The 22309-nt window shown below is 49.9% G+C and overlaps 1 protein-coding gene across 5 annotated transcripts in view; it reads right to left on the bottom strand.

The window, feature by feature from the left end:
- The window catches only part of LOC119958886 (disintegrin and metalloproteinase domain-containing protein 23-like), a 243561-nt gene that overhangs the window by 151148 nt on the left and 70104 nt on the right, over positions 1-22309 (bottom strand). For all 5 annotated transcript variants that reach the window (XM_038787411.1, XM_038787403.1, XM_038787419.1 and 2 more), the window contains exon 4: positions 10796-10859. In XM_038787411.1, the coding sequence (XP_038643339.1) occupies positions 10796-10859 (64 nt within the window). The remainder of the gene's footprint in view (positions 1-10795; positions 10860-22309) is intronic.

Below are 22309 nucleotides of genomic sequence, written 5' to 3'. Positions count from 1 at the left end.
CCCTATCGAGGGAACGTGTAAAGGAGGTAGTGGTCTCTATGGACGAAGAGAAGGCCTTCAACTTGGTGTATTGGCAGTACCTGTTCGAGGTCCTGGGAAGGTTTGGGTTCAGGCCGAAGTTTGTGGCGTGGGTGCGTCTGCTGTACGTGACCGCGGTGGCGAGTGTATGGATGGAAACATACAGGGGAATAAGGCAGGGGTGTCCACTGTCGCTGCTGCTGTTCACGTTGGCGATTGAGCCTTTGGTGATGGACCTTAGGGGGTCAGCAGAGTAGTAGGGGATTACGAGGAGGAGGAGAGAACACCGGGTATCGCTGTACGCAGACGACCTGCTGCTGTTCGTGTCAGAGCCGCTGGAGAGTATGGGGAGAATTATGGGCTTACTAGAGAGATTAGGGGCCTTCGCGGGCTGCAAGTTGAATGTGGGGAAAAGCGAGGTGTTTCCGGTGAACGAGGTGAGCCAGGGAGCCAATTTGGGGGTGTTGCCATTTAGGGTTGCCAGGGAAAGATTTAGAAAAGTGGAGCTTTTTCAAGGAACAAATACTGCGTGTCCTTGATAGGTATGTCCCTGTCAGGCAGGGAGGAAATGGCCGTGTGAGGGAACCATGGTTCACAAAAGAGGTTGAATGTCTTGTCAAGAGGAAAAAGGAAGCATATGTAAGGATGAGAAAACAAGGTTCAGTTGGGTCGCTTGAGGGTTACAAGGTAGCAAGGAATGAGCTAAAAAAAGAGCTTCAGAGAGCTAGGAAGGGGCATGAGAAACCCTTGGTGGGTCGGATCAAGGAAAACCCCAAGGCTTTTTACTCTTATGTGAGAAATAAAAGAATGACCAGGGTGAGGTTAGGGCCGGTCAAGGACAGTAGTGGGAACGTCTGCATGGAGTCAGAAGAAATAGGAGAGGCGTTGAACCAAGGAGAGGGGCCATGTTTTTGAGGATGAGAGTGTGATACAGGCGGGTAGGTTGGAGGAGGTAGATGTTTTGAGGAAGGATGTATTAGCAATTTTGAAAAACCTTAGGGTCGACAAGTCCCCTGGGCCAGATGGGATATACCCAAGGATTCTTTAGGAGGCAAGGGATGAGATTGCAGAGCGTTTGGATTTGATCTTTGGGTCCTCACTGTCCACGGGGATAGTGCCAGAGGACTGGAGAGTGGCAAATGTTGTTCCTCTGTTCAAGAAAGGGAATAGGAATGACCCTGGTAATTATAGGCTGGTTAGTCTTACTTTGGTGGTCGGTAAGTTAATGGAAATGGTCCTGAAGGATAGGATTTATGACCATTTGGAAAGATGCAGCTTAATCCGGGATAGTCAACACGGATTCGTGAAGGGTAAGTCTTGCCTCACAAATTGGATTGAATTCTTTGAGGAGGTAACTAAGTGTGTAGATGAAAGTAGAGCAGTTGATGTCATATACATGGATTTTAGTAAGGTGTTTGATAAGGTTCCCCATGGTCGGCTCATGAAGAAAGTAAGGAGATGTGGGAAAGAGGGAAATTTGGCCAATTGGATAAGTAAAAATTTGGGAGTAACTGGCTATCACATAGAAGACAGAGGGTGGTGGTGGATAGAAAATTTTCAGACTGGAGACCAGTTACCAGCGGTGTACCACACGGATCAGTGCTGGGTACTCTGCTATTTGTGAGTTTTATCAATGACTTGGAGGAGGGGGTTGAAGGGTGAGTCAGTAAATTTGCTGATGGCACCAAGATTGGTGGAGTAGTGGATGAGGTGGAGGGCTGTTGTAGGCTGCAAAGAGACATTGATAAGATGCATTGCTGGGCTGAAAAATGGTAGGTGGAGTTTAACCCTGATAAATGCGAGGTGATTCATTTTGGTAGAAAACATTTGAATGCGGATTACAGGGTCAACGGCAGGGTTCTGAGGAATGTGGAGGAACAGAGAGATCTTGGGGTTCATGTCCACAGATCTCTGAAGGTTGCCACTCAAGTGGATATAGCCGTGAAGAAGGCCTATCGTGTGTTAGCGTTTATTAACAGGGGGCTTGAGTTTAAGAGCCGCGGGGTTATGCTGCAACTATACATGACCCTGGTGAGACCACATTTGGAGTATTGTGTGCAGTTCTGGTCACCTCATTATAGGAAGGATGTGGAAGCATTGGAAAGGGTGCAAAGGAGATTTACCAGGATGCTGCCTGGTTTGCAGGATAGGTCTAATGAGGAAAGGTTGAGGGAGCTAGGGCTTTTCTCTTTGGAGCGGAGGAGGATGAGAGGCGACTTAATAGAGGTTTATAAGATGATGAGGGGGATAGATAGAGTGGACGTTCAGAGATTATTTCCTCGGATGGATGTGGCTGTTACAAGGGGGCATAACTATAAGGTTCATGGTGGGCGATATAGGAGGGATGTCCGAGGTAGGTTCTTTACTCAGAGAGTGGTTAGGGTGTGGAATGGACTGCCTGCTGTGATAGTGGAGTCGGACACTTTAGGAACTTTCAAGCGGTTATTGGATGGGCACATGGAGCACACCACAATGACAGGGAGTGGGATAGCTTGATCTTGGTTTCGGACAAAGCTCGGCACATCGAGGTCCAAAGGGCCTGTTCTGTGCTGTCCTGTTCTATGTTCTATGTTCTAGGTTCTATGTTCTGTGTTTAGGGGATGGGATACATTACACCTGACATTGGCGGAGAGGGTCCAGGTGGTAAAAATTAACGTTCTGTCAAAGTTCCTGTTTGTATTCCAGACCCCTCCCCCCTCCCGGTCTTCATTCCGAAGGCCTTTTTAGAAACTGGATGCAGCGATTCAAAGTTTATATGGACTGGAAGGTACCGAGGGTAAAGAGGGCCCTGTCATAGAAGCAGAGGGAGAAAGGGGGATTGGCGTTACCAAATCTGCTGCAGTATTATTGGTGTGCTTGCTGACGGGTCCGCCAATGTCTCCATTTTAAAATTCTCATTGTTATTTTTCAATTTTCTTCCACTGGCAATCGCTGTTACCTCCTCCAGCCCTACGACCCACCGAGATCCCTGCACTGCTCCAACTCTGACCATCTGCGTACCCCTATTTCCTTCACTCCATCGTTGGTGGCTGTGGTGCGCGATTGAACAGCCTCGTCACGCTTGACGAGAATCCGTGGGGTTCGATCGTGGGAGTGGCCTGAATCGGGAATCTTGCCAGGTGCCAAACAGTGTGCGATTGAATCAGCTCGCTCCCGTTGGTGGATTCCAGGATTCCAGCACTCGCCTAGGTGCGGCGAGTAAACGATAATCACCAATTAAGGCCAATCTCATTAACGAGATGGTCACCCAATCCAATGGTTTCCTGGGATCGAACGGGCTCGCCAGTGAGTGGTCCCATGAGCAACGATTAGTACTGGTCCACACAAACAAGGACCAGGTGGAACAGCACCTGGGGGGGTCTCCCTGCCGGTGGGAGGCTCCTGGGTGGTCAGGGACAGGGCAGGGTGGTACCCTGGCTCTCCCCGGTGGGCACTGCCTGAATGACACCTTGGTACTGTCCAGCTGACACTGCCAGTGTGCCAGGGTGGCACTGCCGGCTGGCAGGAGCACTGACAGGGTGGCAGGGTGCTCAGGTGGCAGGGTGGCACTACCAAGGGTCCGGGCTGAGGGGATTGACACCCATGAGAAGAGGGATGAGGGGGAGTATGGAGAGTGGGCTGGCCTCTAGAGTGTTGGAGGGGTGCAGGGTAGGGGCTCACTCATTAGGGGTGTGGGGGAGGGGGGGGGGAGTGTGGGGAACGCCCATGTGTGCGGGGATGACACTGCTCGTGGGTTTTGGGGGACCCCCAAGCTCACTCAGAGATCGGGGGGAGGGCACCCTTCCAAAATGGTGGCCCGAACTCTGAGGTGCCAGACTGACCAGTGAGCTCAGCTTCCCAATGCTGTAAATAATTCCAATGTGGGCTCGCCCGGTGAGGAATTTGCTACGGTCCAGAAAAATGACTAAGAGCCGTTCAATAGCGGTCAGGAGCTCGCAACACGGCCGTCGAGGAGCTCGCGGGAAACCTCGCTCACTACCGCACTTAGAATTTGGCCTGTTAAATCGCACCATGATATTCAGCTGCCTAGGTCTCGAGATTTGGAAGCTCCCAATGAGCCACTAGTGACCCCAGTTCAGAGTAGACACGGTCCCAGGATATAAAACTGCCTCAAACCGGGCATCAATTTGAACTCTCGTGTGCGGTGACCACAGGAAGAATTGGAATCATGTTTTACTGCTGCAGTAATGCCCACATGGAAGTATGGAGCTGAGGTAGATTGGCAGCATGGGCAAACGCATCCTGTCATGCCATATACCTCTCCCCCCCACCCCCCCCCCCCCCCCCAGACTACTTAGCTATGGCTATAGCGAAATCTGCAATGTAAAACCAGCCAGTTCCCAGCCCTCACATCCCCTGCAGAACTCAAAACCCAGCAAGCGCTTCTTTAATACACTAAATAATGTTGAAAATAATCTCCCAGAACACAGCAATCCAATTTTTTACTGAATATATCAACATTTAACGCCATAATTAAAATAGCAAAGTGCTTTACCGTCCAGGGGCTCGCTGAATAATTTCTATTTCAAAGAATTGTTTCACTTCAAAGTGGTTCTTCTTTAGCAATTGATTTTTATTAATCCTGCCCCTCCCCCTTGCTCCCCAACATTATCAAGAGCTCTATTTTAGAGAAACCAACCTCCCCACAGCTCGGCCATTGTGTCCTGCAGTTCCTCACCGCCCACCACAAGAAGCTATATTTGGATTTGCGAGGGAATGATTTGCATATAAAATGTGCGGCCCATTGCTGAAGTTGCCGTGGTAAGCACTAAATTAATTCCATCAGCCTTGGGATGCAGTTATAGCTTACTGCTTGCCTCTGCAGCACAGAAATGACGCCAGTAAAACAATCGATCGATAAGTCAGTAAGGTGCCTGAGCCATCAGACATCAAGGTGAAGCATGTCACCCCTGAGGGAAAGAAGACTTTGTGCCTCCATCTGTCAGCATCAAAACTCTCACAGTGTTAGCATGGGGACTGTGACATAGGTTAGACTAGTTACTGGGCTTGTTACTGGATTAGTTGCTGGATTAATTATCCATGGGCCTGTTCTAATAATCTGGAGAGACAATTCAAATCCCAACATGTTAGCTGGGAGGTTTGAAATTTGTTGATTTTTAAATTGGTTAACTTAATAAATTTGGAATGAAAAACTTGTGCATCAGTAATCTTGACCATGTAACTATTAGATTATCATTAAAAACCCACCCGGTTCCCTTTCGGGAAGGAAATCTGCCCGTCCTTACCTGGTCTGGTCGACAACTGATACAGCAATGTAATTGACTCCTAACTGCTCTTTGAAATGGCGGAGCACACAACTCGATTGTATTATAATAAATAATCTTTATTGTCACAAGTAGGCTTACATTAACATTGCAATGAAGTTACTGTGAAAATCCCCAAGTCGCCACATTCCGGCGCCTGTTTGGGTACACGGAGGAAGAATTCAGAATGTCCAAATTACCTAACAAGCGCATCTTTCGGGAGAAAACCACAGCACCCGGAGGAAACCCACACGGACACAGGGTTGAACATGCAGACTCCGCACAGACAGTGACCCAAGCCGGGAATCAAACCGGGGACCCTGGCGCTGTGAAACAACAGTGCTAACCACTGTGCGGCCATGTTGTCAGGTAGGTAACTCACCACCAGCCTCAAGGGATAATTAGGAGAGGGCAATGAATGTTGGCCTTGTTAGTTATGCCCACATCCACATGGATGAATAAAGAGAAAAGGCAAGGGTTATCTGCAGAGGGTAGCTCAGCCGCCTTCCAGAGGAGACCATGATTGAGACCCAGAAGCATTGATTCAACAATCCATTGGAAAGACGGCATCTCTGACAATTCAATGTGCCCGCGGGAAGTGTCAGCCTCGATTATGTGTTCACCTCGGTTAAAATGGCAGAGATGAAAAAGTTTTGTTAGAACCAGGGCCGGGATTCTCCCCTACCCGGCGGGGCGGGGTGTCCCGGCGTACCGGAGTGGCGAGAACCACTCCGGCATCGGGCCTCCCCTAAGGTGCGGAGAATTCCGCACCTTTAGGGGCTAGGCCCGCGCCGGAGTGGCTCCCGCTCCGCCAACCGGCACCAACGGCCTTTGGAGCCCAGCCAGCCGGTGCCATGGCTGGCTGAAAGGCCTTCACCGGTCGGCGTGTGTCCGCGCGTGCGCCGGAGCGTCAGCGGCCGCTGACGTCACCCCGGCGCATGCGAAGTGGAGGGGGTCTCTTCCGCCTCCGCCATGGTGGAGGCCATGGCGGCGGCGGAAGAAAAAGTGTGCCCCCACGGCACAGGACCGCCCGCCGATCGGTGGGCCCCGATCGCGGGCCAGGCCACCAGGGCACCCCCCGGGGTAAGACCCCCCCCCCCCCACAACCCCGGGGCCCGCTCCCGCCGCCTTTTCCCGCCGGCACCAGGGCTGATTTAAACCACGTCGGCGGGAGAGGCCTGTCAGCGGCGGGACTTCGGCCCATCGCAGGCTGGAGAATCGGCGCGGGGGGCCCGCTGACCAGCGCGGCGTGATTCCCGCCCCCGCCGATTCCTGGGTGGCGGAGAATTCCGGCCACGGCGGGGACGGGATTTACGCCGGCCCCGGGCGATTCTCCGACTCTGCGGGGGGTCGGAGAATTTCGCCCCAGTTTTGAGAGCGAGGGGCAATGTGTTTATGTGGAGAATTGCTGGAATGAGTGTTTCGTCACAGCAAATAGCTCAGACAGAGGCCATTCCATCCCTTAAAGAAAGGATGGGCAATAATTCAAAGTAAAGTAAAGATACAGGGTCGTAGAGGGATAGAGGGCATTGGACTACCCAACAGGAAAAAACAGTTCAGACCAGTATTCTTATTTCCCCATTTTTACTGATTTTTCCTTCCGTGTAAGTTTTCTACTTGCTTTAGTGAAGAGCGAGGACAGAATTAATGGGTTGAATGGCCTGTAGCTCCCTGGAAACGTCCATGGATCTATAGCTGGCACTGGTCGGTACAATGACATTGATGCTTTTGTTACTGATACGGCAACTTGTGATGTCAAGATTAAAGCCAGCAAAGAGATGACAAGATGGTGATGGGACTATGTGGCTGAGTCCGCCCATGATGCCCCCTCCATGGGTGAGGCTACCCTGACATTTCATCTCCTCGGTGTGCGCCAACACACACCTGTCATGTCTCCGGAGGGAGCGGAATTGTGATGTGGTTCACGTCTCTCTCTTTGCGCAGGTAATTAATCACTTACGATGACGGGGCGCAGCGTGAAATCAACCTGCCCTGATCTCAGCAAAACTGGTGGATTGCCAACGTTGGCGGAATTGCTTTGTGTGTTTTGCTGATTTTACTTTTTCACACATAGTCAGCACTTTCTCCTGTAATGAGGTGCGCGTATGGTAGATCAAGCTGCAGTCTGGCAGCTGGAGTTATTGCAGGTTACACCTCAGCTGCTGTGCTTTCTAAACAAATGGCTACTTGCCGTTCCTTCGGAGCATGTCTGTGATACCGCTGCCTGTAGCGCACAGTGGCAACTGAAGGAGTTCAGTGCTGCTTTTGGGGCTGCCAGACTCAATAATCTACATGATAGCCTCCTATCCACCAGCATCTGTAAACTTCAACCCGTCTAAATCGCATCCTAATTCACACCAAATCCCATTCACTCATCACCCCCTAACCTACATTAGCTTCCTATCCGGTAACACATCACACTTCAAGCTCTCATTCCTATGTTCAAATCTATTCAATCTTTTGCAACCAATCCCCACCCACTGCCCCATCTCTGGAACTTCCTCCAGTCCTACAACCTCCAAGATCTCTGCATCCCTCTAATTTTGCAACCCTCTAACCACATCCTGGGGGTAACTTCGGCCAGAAACTGAACTGGACGAGGGCAACAAGGACAGGTCAGAGGCTAGAAATCCTGTGGAGAATAACTCACCTGTCCACCATCTACAAGACATAAGCCAGAAGTATGATGGAATACTCCTCACTTGTCTGGATGAGTGCTAAAAACCATCCAGGTCAAAGCAGCTTGCTTGATTGGCACCTCATCCAACACCTTAAACATTCACTCCCACTACACCGTCGCACAGTGGCAGCAGTATGTACCATCTACAAGATGCACTGCAGCAACTCACCAAGGCTCCTTTGACAGCACCTTCCAATGTCTACCACCTACAAAGGACAAGTGCAGCAGAAGAATGGGGTGGCATGGTGGCATCTTGCTTAGCACTTCTGCTTCACACCGCCAAGGACCTGGGTTCAATTCTGGCTTTGGGTGACTGTGTGGAGTTTGCATGTTCTTCCCGTGTCTACATGGGTTTCCTCCGGGGGCTCCGGTTTCTTCCCAAAGTCCAAAGATATGCGGATTAGGTTGATTGGCCATGATACATTGCCCCTTAGTGTCCAAAGATGTGCAGGTTAGGTTACAGGGATAGGGTGGAATGGATGGGTGGGTGCTCTTTCTGAGGAGCGGTGCGGACTCAATGGGCCGAATGGTCTCCTTCTGCACTGTAGGGATTTTATGATTCTGTGGTCACCACCTGTAAGTTCCCCTCTGAATCACTCAGCATCCTGACTTGGAAATATACTGCCGTGCCTTCACTGAGTCAACATTTTGGGACCCCCTTTCTAACAGCACTGTGGTACCTATACCACAAGGACAGCAGCAGTTCAAGAAGGCAGCTCACCAACACCTTCCCCAGGGCAATTAGAAATTGGAAATAAATACTGGCCCAAATAGCGACATCCACATCCTATGAAGGAATTTTTTAAAAATTGTAATAACAGGCTGACTGCCCTCTTTGAGCCCTGTGAGCCTGCTGTTCAACCCCCTCCTATCTCCCCTCTGCACTGACACGCGATGCCAACTTCAACTCTTTGCTGAATTAGCGTTCTGCAATTCCCCGTCCGCTGCAGTTGCACACATGCCAAGATGGTCTTTTAAATCTCGCTCGTGGCTCATTACTTGGCCACTTGAAGCTGGGTACTTTGGGGGATTGTATTCACAGTTTAATGTAGCAGCAAAAAAGAAAAATCAATATATCAAAAAAATTAAAACTTGCTGGTGAGAGATGATTTAATACTGAACAACACAATTACCACATTGCCAAGAAACCTCTGGTGTCATCAGCTCCGGATTGTTTTTACAGTAAATCTCCGAACGTCTTTAGGTTAACCCTTCACTTGCCTTTCTGCAGAAAAAATCTAAACTATCTCCGTCTCAGAAACATAGTAAACAGGAGGAGGATGCCATTCGGCCCTTCGAGCCTGATCCGCCATTAAACAAGATCAAGGCTGATCCTCTAATTCAACGCCACATTCCTGCTCTCTCCCTATAGCTCTTGACACCTTAAGAGTCTAGGAATCTAGCGATTTCCTTCTTAAATATATTCAGTGAGTTGCCCTCCACAGCTTTCTGTGGTGGAGAATTCCACAGGTTCACCACCCTCAGCTCAGTACCAAATGGTCTACCCCTGTATCCTGAGACTGTGACCCCCCTTGTTCTAGAACCCCCCCCCCCCCCAGCCAGAGGAAACAACATCGCTGTAACAAGTCATTCATCCCTGTCAGAATTTTATACTTTTCAATTTGATCCCCCCTCAATCTTAAATCTCAGTGAATACACGCCAGTCGACCCAATCTCTCCTCGTACGACAATCCTGCCAACCCAGGAATCAGTCTGGTGAACCTTCACTGCACGCTCTCTATGGCAAGTATATCCCTTCTTAGATAAGGAGGCCAAATCACAGGAACACATACTTCGAACCTTTTCAACATGAATGATTGGCTCATTAAATTTCTTGGCCATTCAAACGGTGGCATTGGGGATCATTCTAACCCCCCCATGACAGTCAGCAGAGCCGTACCCCCACAAACTCTCTTCCCTCCCCTGCAACCCTGTCTCTTCTTCCTGGACCTCCCTCTTCCCTCCACTGCGACCCTAATTCCACTGACCCCTGGGGTAACTGTAAAAAATCCATTTGGCTGCCCATGACAGCATTAATAGGTGTTACAGGGCCACTACTCCCAATCAGACAATCTCGGTTTTGAAATTTTCAACAAGCCTGATTTCTTTTTTTTTTGGAGGGGTGGAGGGCGTGGGGGAAGGGTTAGCCAGCAAAGAAAGGCTTCCATAAAAATGTGGACCCCGGCTCCACTGTGAAGCCACTTTCGATGTTCCCCTGGGGAGCAATAGCAGAACAGGTATCTGCCATCTTTAGGTTCAAGCCAGGATGTTCAGGAGAAAATCGATTTCCTCCGATGGGCCCATCCAGAATAAACTTTAAAATTACAGCTCCATCGTTCCTGGGAGCTGTTGAGGAGCAATTCTTCCAGTTTTTCACAGAAAGGGGAGTGAAAGTCTGGAACTCTCTTCCCAAAAAAAGCTGGTGAGGCCGCGGGGGAGGTGGTGGGGGAGGGGGGTTAATTGAAAATTTCAAAACCGAGATTGTCCGATTGTGGTTAGGTAGAACGGTTACAACACAGGAGGCCATTCAGCTCGTTGCGTCCATGCCAGCTCTCTCCGCGAACAACTTCCCACTTCCCTATAGAATCAGAGAACGGTTACAACACTAGAGGAGGCCATTCGGCCTATCATAAGGGATCGGAAACAATATGGGCCAATCGGTCTGTGGCCCAGATCAGCTGTGGTGTGGAGGGGGTGGGGTGGGGAGTAAAACCACACTCCAAACTGATAAAGATGCCACATCACAGATCACAGCTTCATTAATTCTGATCCTTCTCTGTTTGAACCTTCCCTGCCCCAATAAAGAACAAAAATAAACAAATCAGGGGCTTACCTTTGAAAAGAATGTCTTTTGTTTCTCATAATGTATTTCTTTGTACTTGGAGGACAGCAGGTTACTGTGGGGTGGAGGAAGAAAACTACAAGTTAGCTGGCACAGAATCACAGAACAAATCAGCTTCCTCAGCACTACAGATGGCTCCCTGGGGTCCTAATTGCTCGATAACACCCCACTCTGCCTGACTTCATTCCAAAGTTAAGGCCGTTTAGAAAAGTTAAAAATACAAGTGTAAATGTTAATTGTAAATTGTTACTGGGATAAAGAAGAACTTGCATTCATATTGTACCTTTGACAACCTCAGTATGCCCCAACGCATTTTACAGCCAATCCTCTTGTGGGAGAATTTAAAACTGGGGTTCACTGTTTAAAAATAAAAGGTTGCTCATTTAAGACGGAGACGAGGAGACTTTTTTTTACTCTCAGAGGGTCATGAGTTTCTGGAACTCTCTTCCTCAAAAGGCAGTGGAGGCAGAGTCTTTGAATATGTTTAAGGCAGAACTTGATTAACGAGGAGGTGAAAGGTTATTGGGGGTCGGCGGGAATGTGAGGTTGAGGTTCCAATCGGACCAGCCATGGTCTTTTTGAATGGCGCAGCAGACTCGAGGAGCTGAAGGTCCTACTCCTGCTACTAATCTGTATATGTAAGTACTTTTTAAAGTACCAATGTGATCATTGACTGCTACAACACAGAAGGAAGCCATTCAATCCATCATGCCTTTACTGTTTCTTTGGGATTGTAAGATAATATTGGACCCACTGCCATGCTCTTTCCCCATAGCAGTGCAATTATTTTCCTCTTTGTGTCTTAAACCCAATCTCTTTTCAATATTACTATTCAGTCTGCTTCCACTAATCTTCAAGGCAATGTATCACAGCGCACTGTGTAAATGAAAAATGTTTTCTCACCTCTCCACAGGTCCTTTTTCTAATTACCTTAAGCATATGTCCTCTGGTTACATAGAACATACAGTCCAGAAGGAGGCCATTCAGCCCATCGAGTCTGCACCAACCCACTTAAGCCCTCAATTCCACCCTATCCCCGTAACCCAATAACCCCTCCGAACCTTTTTGGACACTAAGGGTAATTTATCATGGCCAATCCACCTAACCTGCACGTCCTTGGACTGTGGGAGGAAACTGGAGCACCTGGAGGAAATCCACGCAGACATAAGAACATAAGAACTAGGAGCAGGAGTAGGCATATGGCCCCTCGAGCCTGCTCCGCCATTCAATGAGATCATGGCTGATCTTTTGTGGACTCAGCTCCACTTTCCGGCCCGAACACCATAACCCTTAATCCCTTTATTCTTCAAAAAACTATCTATCTTTATCTTAAAAACATTTAATGAAGGAGCCTCAACTGCTTCACTGGTCAAGGAATTCCACAGATTCACAACCCTATGGATGAAGAAGTTCCTCCTAAGATCAGTCCTAAATCTACTTCCCCTTATTTTGAGGCTGTGCCCCCTAGTTCTGCTTGCACCCGCCAGTGGACATGAGGTGAACGTGCAGACTCCACACAGACAGTGACCCAGTGGGGAATCAAACCTGGGACCCTGGCGCTGTGAAGCCACAGTGCCAGCCACTTGCTACCGTGCTGCCCTTATTTTCACTGCCAACAGTTCCTTCCTACCCCATCAAAATCGTTCATGATTCTGCCAGAACTCTATTAAATCACCTCTTGAACTCCTTGGTTCGAAGGGGAACAATCCCAGCTTCTCCAGCCTCGCCACAGAACTCCCTCAAACTCAGCACCATTTGAGTAAATCTCTTCTGCACCCACTCCAACGCCTTGACATCCTTCTTAAAGTGAGGCACCCGGGACATAATACCACACTACAGCTCTAACCAATGATTTAGAAAGGTTTAGCATAATATGGTGAATGTAAGAAATTGTCATTATATTCTTGTTGCGGTAAATCCTGGATTAAGATGGGTACAGACAGTATGACTACTAGAGCTGTGATTAAGGTGTCATAAAATATAGGTAATCATTCATTTACAGGTGAAGTATTCTCCTAATATATCTTGAGAACCATTTACTTGTTTACAGATAGCTAGCTAATGGAATATTATTTGTGTTTGGAAAAATCCTGGGGTGTTAATAATTTATGAGTTGTTTTATGTTTGGTCCTGGCTCAATAAGTCAGGGGACATCTTGTAAGAGGAGACAAAAAAAGATCTTATGCTTTGGGTACAGATGATGTTGTTAATGGGAGGAGCCAGGTCTAGCTGAAAAGGCAGCTAGTAATGAAACTCTAATGTGAACAGAGCTGTTTCTGTTTGGCCCCGAAAAGTTCTCTCCAAAGATTCTGCGCAGAGAAAAGCAAGTAGAAACCTGGCTGTTAACTTTATTCATGAGTGGTATTTGAAATATATGGGTTTGCCTAATTGGAATATATTGGTAGGTTTAGGAAGTATGTTTAGGTTGTCTCTTTTACTTCAGAACTGTTGTAACTGTTAACTGTAAAGCTATTTCTTTGGTGCTAATGTGTTTAATACTGTGTTTAAATTATTTTGTTATCACATAAAAGATACCTATTTGTCTGAGATATCACTCCTGTGGTGCAGTAACATTTCCTCACGGTTTACAAATTAAAAATAGTTGGGTTCACATCCGAGATCTGACCAATAACTACCTTCCTTATGTAACTCTACTGAGTTATAAACAAGCCCAAGGATCACATATGTTTTCTTAAGGACGTTTGGTGTGTGTGAACTGCAGGATCTCTGGCGGGATTCTCGGAAAATGGGGCTATGTCCCTACACCGGCGGGAAAACCGGCGCCAACCACTCCAGTGTCAACGGCCCCCCAAGGTGAGGAATTCTCATCTGTCTAGGGGGCTATTTTGACGCTGGAATGGTTGGCGCCGCTCCAGCCGGCGGGAAAGGGCCGGCGCGAGTTTGCATATGTGCAGAACGGACGGCGTGATCTCGCACATGTGCGGAACGGCCAGCCTATTTCCGCACATGTGCAGACCGACCGTTGTATTACCGCGCATGCGCGGGGGTTCTCTTCTCAGCGCCGGCCCCGAGGCAATATGGTGGAGCCCTACAGGTGCCTGGCGTGCAGGTAAGAAGGACCCCACGGAAACAGCCCGCCCGCGGGATCGATCGGCCCCGATCTCGGGCCAGGCCAGTGTGGGGGCCCCTCCCCCCCCCCAAGGGTCGGATACCCCGTGCCCCACATATTCACCTGCCAGGTTCCGCCATGCGTGAGGTGAGTAATTCACGCGGCGGGACTGGTCAAAACTGGACGGCCACTCGGCCCATCGGAACCCGGGGAATCGCCCGGGGGGGGTGGGGGAGCTGCTGTCAACGGCCCCCAACCGGCATGGCGGGAATCCCGCCGCCGCCCAAAAAACGGCACTGGAGAATTGGGCAGCAGGCATTGGGGCAGGATTCACGCCTCCCCCCGGGGATTCTCCGACCCAGCGGGATGGGGGGCGGGGGGCGGAGAATCCCAGCCTCTGTTTTTTCACCCAGTTTAAAACTGTCCAAAGAATTACAAATACAATGCAGCACATAAAAAGCCATTCCGCTCAACCAGTCCATACTAATATTTATGCTCCCCGCTTCTTGTATCCATTCATCTTCCCTGTAGGTCTCTGGCAAGACGAGCATTTATTGTCCATCGCCAATTACTCATGACAATATGGTGGTGGTGAGCCACCTTCATGAACCACTGCAGCCTCCTCTCATTATTGTTCAACTGACTCTGATCAGCTCAATTCCCCATTTCCCACATATGTTTGGCTAGCCTACCCATAAATACATCCAAACTACTCACCTCCACCCACTCCCTGTGGTAATAAGTTCTGTTAATGTCATTGTTACGGTGAAGAGAAACAGATAGTGTCAATTAATTGTCATTAAGCACATATAAAGAAGAGATGCCTTCCGTGACTGTTGGGCACTGCAAGGCACACACTGTAAGGTAGCCTGGCGCAGCCCCTCGGTAAACCACCAGTCAGAGCCGATGAAGGTGGCAGGCAGGTTTGGGTAGAGCTCTGGCGCATTCGACCAGAAAGACCTGCCTGTGACCCTGAGCACAAACAAAATCTCACACACTCCAGGTACATTTGCAAGTTTAAAATCCAGCTTCAAGCTGTAAACATCTATTGTGCAAACGCCGAGGCAATAGGGGGAGAAGCTGACCTCCACCCCAACAGGACCCACCAGCGGGCAATCAACGAGGCGAAGGCTAAAACATATACCCCCTTCAGTCTGCAGCTCAGGCAGGTCTGACACCCTGAATATGGCCTCAAGTGGACTCGGCTCCAGTTCCATGTGCACAACCTCAGACATGGTGCTGAAAAACAACTCCCAAAACATCTCCAACTGTGGGCAGGACCAGAACACATGGACATGATTGGCTGGGCTCCTCTCACAACACCCGCAGCTACCCTCCACCCCTTCAAACAACTGCTTATCCTTGCCTTCGTTAAGTGTGCCCTATACACTACTTTTAACGGAGTCAACCCAAGACTTGAACACGACGTCGAAGCATTGACCCTTCGCAATACTTCTCACCATAATCCTTCCTCCAGCCCCATCCCCAATTCTGCCTCCCACTTGGCCTTAATCCCTTCAATGAGCTCCTTGTCCTCCTCCATAATCCTGCCATAAATCGCTGAATCGACCTGACTCCCCAGCACCGTTTCTCCCCCCCCCCCCCCACCCCCCCACCCCCACCCCGCCCCCAGCAAAGAGGAAGACGATGCCACCAGAAAGCTCAGGAAAGCCTTTCTGACGAAACTCCGCATCTGCATGTACATGAGGCCCTCCTCACATTGGAGCCCATACTTCACCCCCCAGCTCATCCAAACTAGCGAATCTCCCCTCCGTAAACAGAATCTTCATCTCTTTTTCCCCTTTCTCGTCCCATTCACAGTACCTTGAATCCATCCTCCCTGTCTCAAACTCATGATTCCCTCTTCTCGGAATCACCTCTACTCTGCCCTCAGCTTGAAGTACTGCCGGAAGTGCCCCCAAACCTTCAGCGTGGCTACCGCCACAGAACTACCTGATTACTTCCCCAGGGAAAACAGTAATGGCACCAGCGGCAGCGGCTGCATCCCCGACCCCTCACAGGAACCCGCCTTCACTCACACCCACAGAACCCCCCATCTCCTTACACCAGCCCCGCATCTTCGCTGCTTTCACCGCCCAGTAATAGTGCAACAAATTTGGAAGGGCCAAGCCTCCAGACTGCCACCCCCTTTGGAGCACGACCTTCCTTATCCTCATTACCTTCCCTGACCACACAAAAGACGAGGCTAGCCTATCCACCCCTTGAAAAAATGCCTTTGACAGAAAGACTGGTAGACACTGGAAGAAAAACTAAAACTGTGGCAAAATATTCATTTTGACTGCCTGCACCCGGCCAGTCAATGACGAAGGGAGACTATCCCATCTTCCCAAAACCTCCTTCACCTTCCCACCAGGCTTGTGAAATTTAGCATACTGAGCCAGGCCCAGTCCCACACCACCTGCACCCCAAAATACCTGAAGTGAGTTGTCGTTACCCTAAATTCCACTCCCGCCCCAACACCTGGGGAAGAGGGCAAAATACTCACTCCTCTCTAAATTCAATTTATACTCCGAAAACACCCAAAATTTCCCGAGCAACCCCATTATGCCCCTCACTGATGATCCCGGTTCTGACATGTATAGCAGCAAATCATTTGCGTACAGAGACACCCTATGCTTCGTCCCCTCACTATCTCCCTCCATAGGCCTGACCCCCTTAGCACAATCACCAAGGGCTCAATCACCAAGGGCTCAATCACCAAGGGCTCAATCACCAAGGGCTCAATCACCAAGGCGAACAAGAGAGGGGGACATGGGCATCCCTGCCTAGTTCCCCGGAATAGTGGGAAGTACTCCAACTGCATATCATTCATCCGCACACAAGCTATGGGCTCCTTGTATAACAATTTAACCCAAGCCTCTGGGCTAGACCCTTTTCCAAGACCACATGCACCCAATGCGGAGCATGGTCTAATATCAGGATCGCTGAATACTCTACCTTCTTTACCCCAGCCAGCAGCGCCTTCCTTGCTACAACAAAGTTGATCCTTATGTACTGGTAAGAAAAATGAATACTCCCTGTCCCGTGGGTACAGAAACCTCCAACGCACATCCCATCTCAATCATATACCCGGCTCACACCTTTGCAGGACCCCCCCCCCCGGCGCGAAGGGAGACCAATGAACGTGGCCGGGACCTGTCTATCGTTGGGTCCTAATGTCATATTCCAATCCCCCGCCAATATCAACAATATTCAGTTCCGGTACGACCGCAAAAATCTTCCTCACAACCCCAGCGCCGTCCCACTTTGAGGCATACATGCTAACCAACACCACTAGCCTCCCCTCCCAATGCACCCATTTCCAAGTGTCTTATCATCTGCAGATGCTGAAATGATGTCTTGTGTGTATGGGTCAAAATTAAGAATAGTTGGAATGCTGACACCTTGGGAGCGCCACTGTGTACCTCCCTCCCAGTTGGAAAAAGAATGCAGAAAGGTGGCAGCCAATCTGCTCCCAACAAGATCCCACAACCATCAATAATTTGTCCTGTCAGGTGAACATGAAAGATCCCATGACACTATTTTGAAGACGAGGAGAGGAATTTTCACCCGCGACCTGGTCAAAATATATCTTCAAACAACGTTGCAAAGAACAGATTATCGTAGTGCTGCTTTGTGGGATCGTGCTGTGCACTAATTAGTGGCCACGGTTCTTACAATACCAACAGTGTCTACACTTCAAAAGTATTTATAGATTCCTTAGTGCAGAAGGAGGCCCTTCGGCCCATCGAGTCTGTACCAACCCTCCGATAGAGCACCCCATCTATCCCCCGCCCCAACCTTGCAACCACACCTAATCTTTGGACACCAAGGGTCAATTTTATCATGGTCAATCCACCTAACCCACACATCCTTGAACACTAAGAGGGAATTTAGCTTGGCCAATCCACCTGCCTGCACATCTCTGAATTGTAGGAGGAAACCAGAGCCCGGGGAGAAAACCCATGCAGACGGGGGGAGAACATGCAAACTCCACAGACAGTCACCTGAGGTTGGAATCGAGCCCGGGTCCTAGTGCTTGAGACAGCAAGCGAATCACAATGCTGCCCAAACTGACCATAAAGTGCTTTGGGGTGTCCTGAGGTTGTGAAAGGTGATTTCTAGAAGCAAATCATTCTTTCCAAGCGATAATAAGTAGGTGATCATTTTTAAAATCTCTTCATGTGCCACTGAGCACCCTCCTTAGCCATGATCGCCACATTCCCTTTGTCTTTTTGTCCACAACATCTTTGTCACTCTCTCCCTACCACTGGCCCTCTATCCAGTCTCAGTTATTTATGAGGAACACATTCTGTTTGCATATACCTAGCGTGCGAAGGAAAATATTCTTAACATTGACGGTTTGAAAGCATTTTCAATCAGCAGTCCCAAGGATGTGCGTGAGAAAATTCATCACCTATATATAAAAACTGACCTGCTGCCAGCTATGTCTCGAAGGTGCAATTATAAATCACAGCAAAAGGAATGCTGCATTGGGCAGACATTGTGTATAGGGCCTTTGCTGTCACACTCGCCACTGCACTTTTAGCTCTGTCCACCGTGCACGGTTCAAAACCCCAATAGCAGCAAATGTGACTGGTGATGCTGCCAGCCATTAGCCAGTTGGTAGCACTCTCGCCTGTGAGTCAGAATGAACTGGGGTCCCATCCCACTCCAGAGACCTCAGCACATAATCAAAGCTGACGCTCTCCGCTATATTATTGCCACGGAGGCTCAAATGTTAAATCATGGTCTCCTCTGTCCTTTCAGGGGGATAGAAAATTCCTCAAGGCGCCTATTCAAAGGAGCACAGTGTCCTGGGCGGAATGTTCCTGCCGTCTCTGCCAGCGGGATCTTCGGATACCAATGACGACAACCCCCCCCCACACACCAGTCGTCGGTTCGAACAACAGGAAACCCTGTTGACAGCAGCTGGACCAGAAGATCCTGCTGCGAGCCAATGGCTGCAAGACGATAAGAGTGAGGCTTTATTAACCAAGAACTTGCCTGCCTGTGTCTGCTGTACAAATGAGCGCCGCACCCAGGCGGCCGGTCTATATACCGTCCGGGGGGGGGGGGGGGGGGGGGGGGGGCAGAGGCAGAGCCCACCAGGTTCCAGTACAATACCTGTAAGGAGATCACATTACCATTGGGCCACAGTGCTACACAGACAGCTTATACTATGGTGAATACATTCACCACAGGCGGGCTCCCTCCTCTGTGACTAAATATGGAAAACCCCACCCCTGGTTGATATCCAGCCCTCAAACGGCGTCACTGGCCAGTGACACATTGTTGCTGGTGGGTTCTTCTCATGCACAAATTGGCCGCTGCAAACTTCTGCATTGCAACAATGTCTGCACTTTAAGAAAAGGAATGGCATTATCGGTTGTAAAGCAGTGAGGGGAAGTCCTGAGCTCCTCAAAGGCACCTTCCTCACTACAGCGTTGAAGTGTCAAGCCGGAATTTGTGTCCAAGCTTTGAGACATGAACTCAGAGGCAAGTACACTACCAGCTGAGCCAATGTTAACACTATATGGAGCACCCGACTGTGACAACTTGGCATGGCTGCCTCATCATTTTCACACTTGCAAAGGATTCCTGTGCCATTGCAGAGAGAAGGTGACACTGACAGCAGCTGTGTCTCTTCAAGCACCACTGATTTCCCTCAGCAATGCCAAATTTAATATTCAGCCACCACTACCCATCTAAAAATAATCGGGACAGAAGCAAAGGGACTTGTCCTCGGAGCGCAGTCAGAATATATTTTTGGACTGATTTTTTTTTTATATATAGGCTCTGAGATGAAGAGCTAAAATAGGAACTGGTGGAAGTTAAGTCTCCTGAGAAGCAGAATCTGTGCCAAAGGAGACTGCTAAATCAGGCAGCCATTCTGAAAATGAAGCACCTCCCAAATTGTGAAGCATGTATTTATGTAATACTTCATAGTCCCTCTCAAAATCTGCACGTCAAAGTATTTTCATCAGCAGCGCAGAGGCTGCAAAGCCATGTTGTACACAGCAAGATCACACAAGCAGCTAGCGGGCCCAGTCCCATACTGTCTTTCCTCAATTTATTTGTGTGGCTGGAGAATATTTTACCATTTCGTTTTATGTCCTGTATAACTGGGGCGGCAGAGTGGTGCAATGGTTAGCACAGCTGCCTCACAGCGCCACGGTCCCAGGTTCGATCCCGGCCCTGGGTCACTGTGTGTGTGGAGTTTGCACATTCTCCCCGTGTCTGCGTGGGTCTCACCCCCACAACCCAAAGATGTGCAGGGTAGGTGGATCAGCCACATTAAATTGCTCCTTAATTGGAAAAAATAATTGGGTACTCTAAATTTTTTTTTAATGTCCCTTTACAATGAAATTAAAATCACTTGCTGTCACAAGTAGGCTTCAAATGAAGTTACTGGGAAAAGCCCCTAGTCGCCACATTCCAGCGCCTGTTTGGGGAGGCTGGTACGGGAACTGCTGGCTTGCCTTGGTCTGCTTTATAGGCCAGCTATTTAGCCCAGTGTGCTAAACCAACTCCTAACAAGTTAATTTCATAGTTTCACTTTGCTTTCCTAACTGTGCCCTTTTAAAATTTTCCCCTAACCTCTTTGCGTTCCCGTTGTCTCCAGCTATTTATGGGCGCGATTCTCCGGAAAGATTTCTAAGTGTGGTTCTGAGGGGGAATTGCCGCGAGTTTCCTGGCGCTCAGCCCAGTGAGGCCAGCAACACTATTCAACAATAATTGATCCACTTAAGAAGGCCGCATAGGCTTCTTGCCGCAAATGAAGGCTCGCAAGCTGATTCGCCGGGACCGCGTTTGCCAGCCCCCCAATAACGAGGTTAAGCAGCACTTGCTCAGCCAACCCCAGCCAGCTTGCAACAATGGCACCCAGGAGACCGACCCCAAGATTCGGGGATGCAGATCTGGAGAGGCTCCCAGACGCAGTGGAGGCCAGGAGAGATGTCCTGTTCCCCCGAGGGTCCTGGAGGGTCAGCCACAGGGCAGCTAGTGCTGCTTGGGATGGGTTGGCAGCGCCTGTAAGCTCCGGGAGTGTGACCAGTAGGACTGGCCTCCAGTGCCGAAAAAAGGTTAACAACCTGCACTGGGCAGTACAAGTGAGTAGATACCAACGTTACCGCACTCACCCCACCCACACCCCACCCCGAGACTTCTCCTCCCCGGCGCGATCATCCACCCCCCCCAACTCTTCTTGCGATCCCCAAACCTCCCTTCATCCCCCGTCTCCCTTCAAACACCCCCATACCTTCCATCACACCCTATTCCCCCTCCCACCACTGTGAACCACGCGTGTGGCTAACGATGCCCTCTCTGTGTCTCCTCATGAAAAGCTCTCCTATAATTGGTGGGCGAGGGCCAGATGGCTGAGGGGTGTCGGACCTGAAAATCCCCACCTCCGTCGAGGTGCGGGCCCGGGAGGTCATCGGGTGGTCCATCCCAAGGTGAACCCCAAGGTCCCATGGGCACCGAACGGAAGGAGGGGCGCAGGGTGGCTACCTGTACCTATCCCATGGCTTGGCGACACACCCCCAAGTTCCACCCCTCTGATGTGGCTGCACCTCACAGTCAGCACACGGGACAGGGCGGCACGGCTGTGCATGTGCCGCCGACAAGTTCGCGGGGCCCTCCAGCTCCAGAGCCCCCAGAGGATGCCTGCCAGGGGCATTGAAGGCCACGGGACAAGATAAGCAGCTGGCTGCCTCCACCTCAGATGTACATCCTGGGGACACACCTAAACGTAGTGGTAGAGCTAGGAAGGCAAAGCACATTGAGAATCCCTGAGGGCACCGGGGGAGGGGGAGGGGGGGTAGATATAGGTATAGGCTATGGGGGGGAGGGGGGGGAATGGTGCGAGTGGGAAGGCACTATCGGGAAATTGGGGAGTTGTAAAACACGATGAACACCCTTGACCACAACCAGTATGACGCCTCTGTCAATTTCTTCCGCAATGCAGCCCGACCTCTGAACCTTGGCGCATCATTACAGACATCTCCCCCTCCCCGTAGCGCTCACCCACCTATAGACATGTCCCCGGGACTGTGTCCCATCCTCTGGGTGCTCGGATGTTGGTTGCTGCGTGTGTGGTGTTGCCTCCCACAGCGTCCAGGCATCACGGTCTGATTGGGATGGCAGGCAATGACTCCCACATGCTACATGGCCTACCCACCCAAAGATGGGTACTCACCTCCTCGGCTCCCCATACACGTCCTTCCGCCAGGTTCACGTTTTTTAAAAGGAGTACTAATCAGCGCCAGCCTGACCACTTGCTGAGGAGGTGGATGAATCAGGTGGGGCCGTTCAATATGGGGTGGCTCCCATTAATTGTATGGAAATTGGGCTTATGTGGTAATAATTGATTTCTCGCCATGCTACAGCGAGATCCCGATTTTGCCCACGGGAGCAGGCCGGTTGCATCGTAA

This window comes from Scyliorhinus canicula, chromosome 2 (genome assembly GCF_902713615.1).
Source record: "Scyliorhinus canicula chromosome 2, sScyCan1.1, whole genome shotgun sequence".
NCBI lineage: Eukaryota > Metazoa > Chordata > Chondrichthyes > Carcharhiniformes > Scyliorhinidae > Scyliorhinus > Scyliorhinus canicula.
Note: the sequence above shows the minus strand (reverse complement) of the source record. Positions and strands in the feature narration are given on the sequence as shown.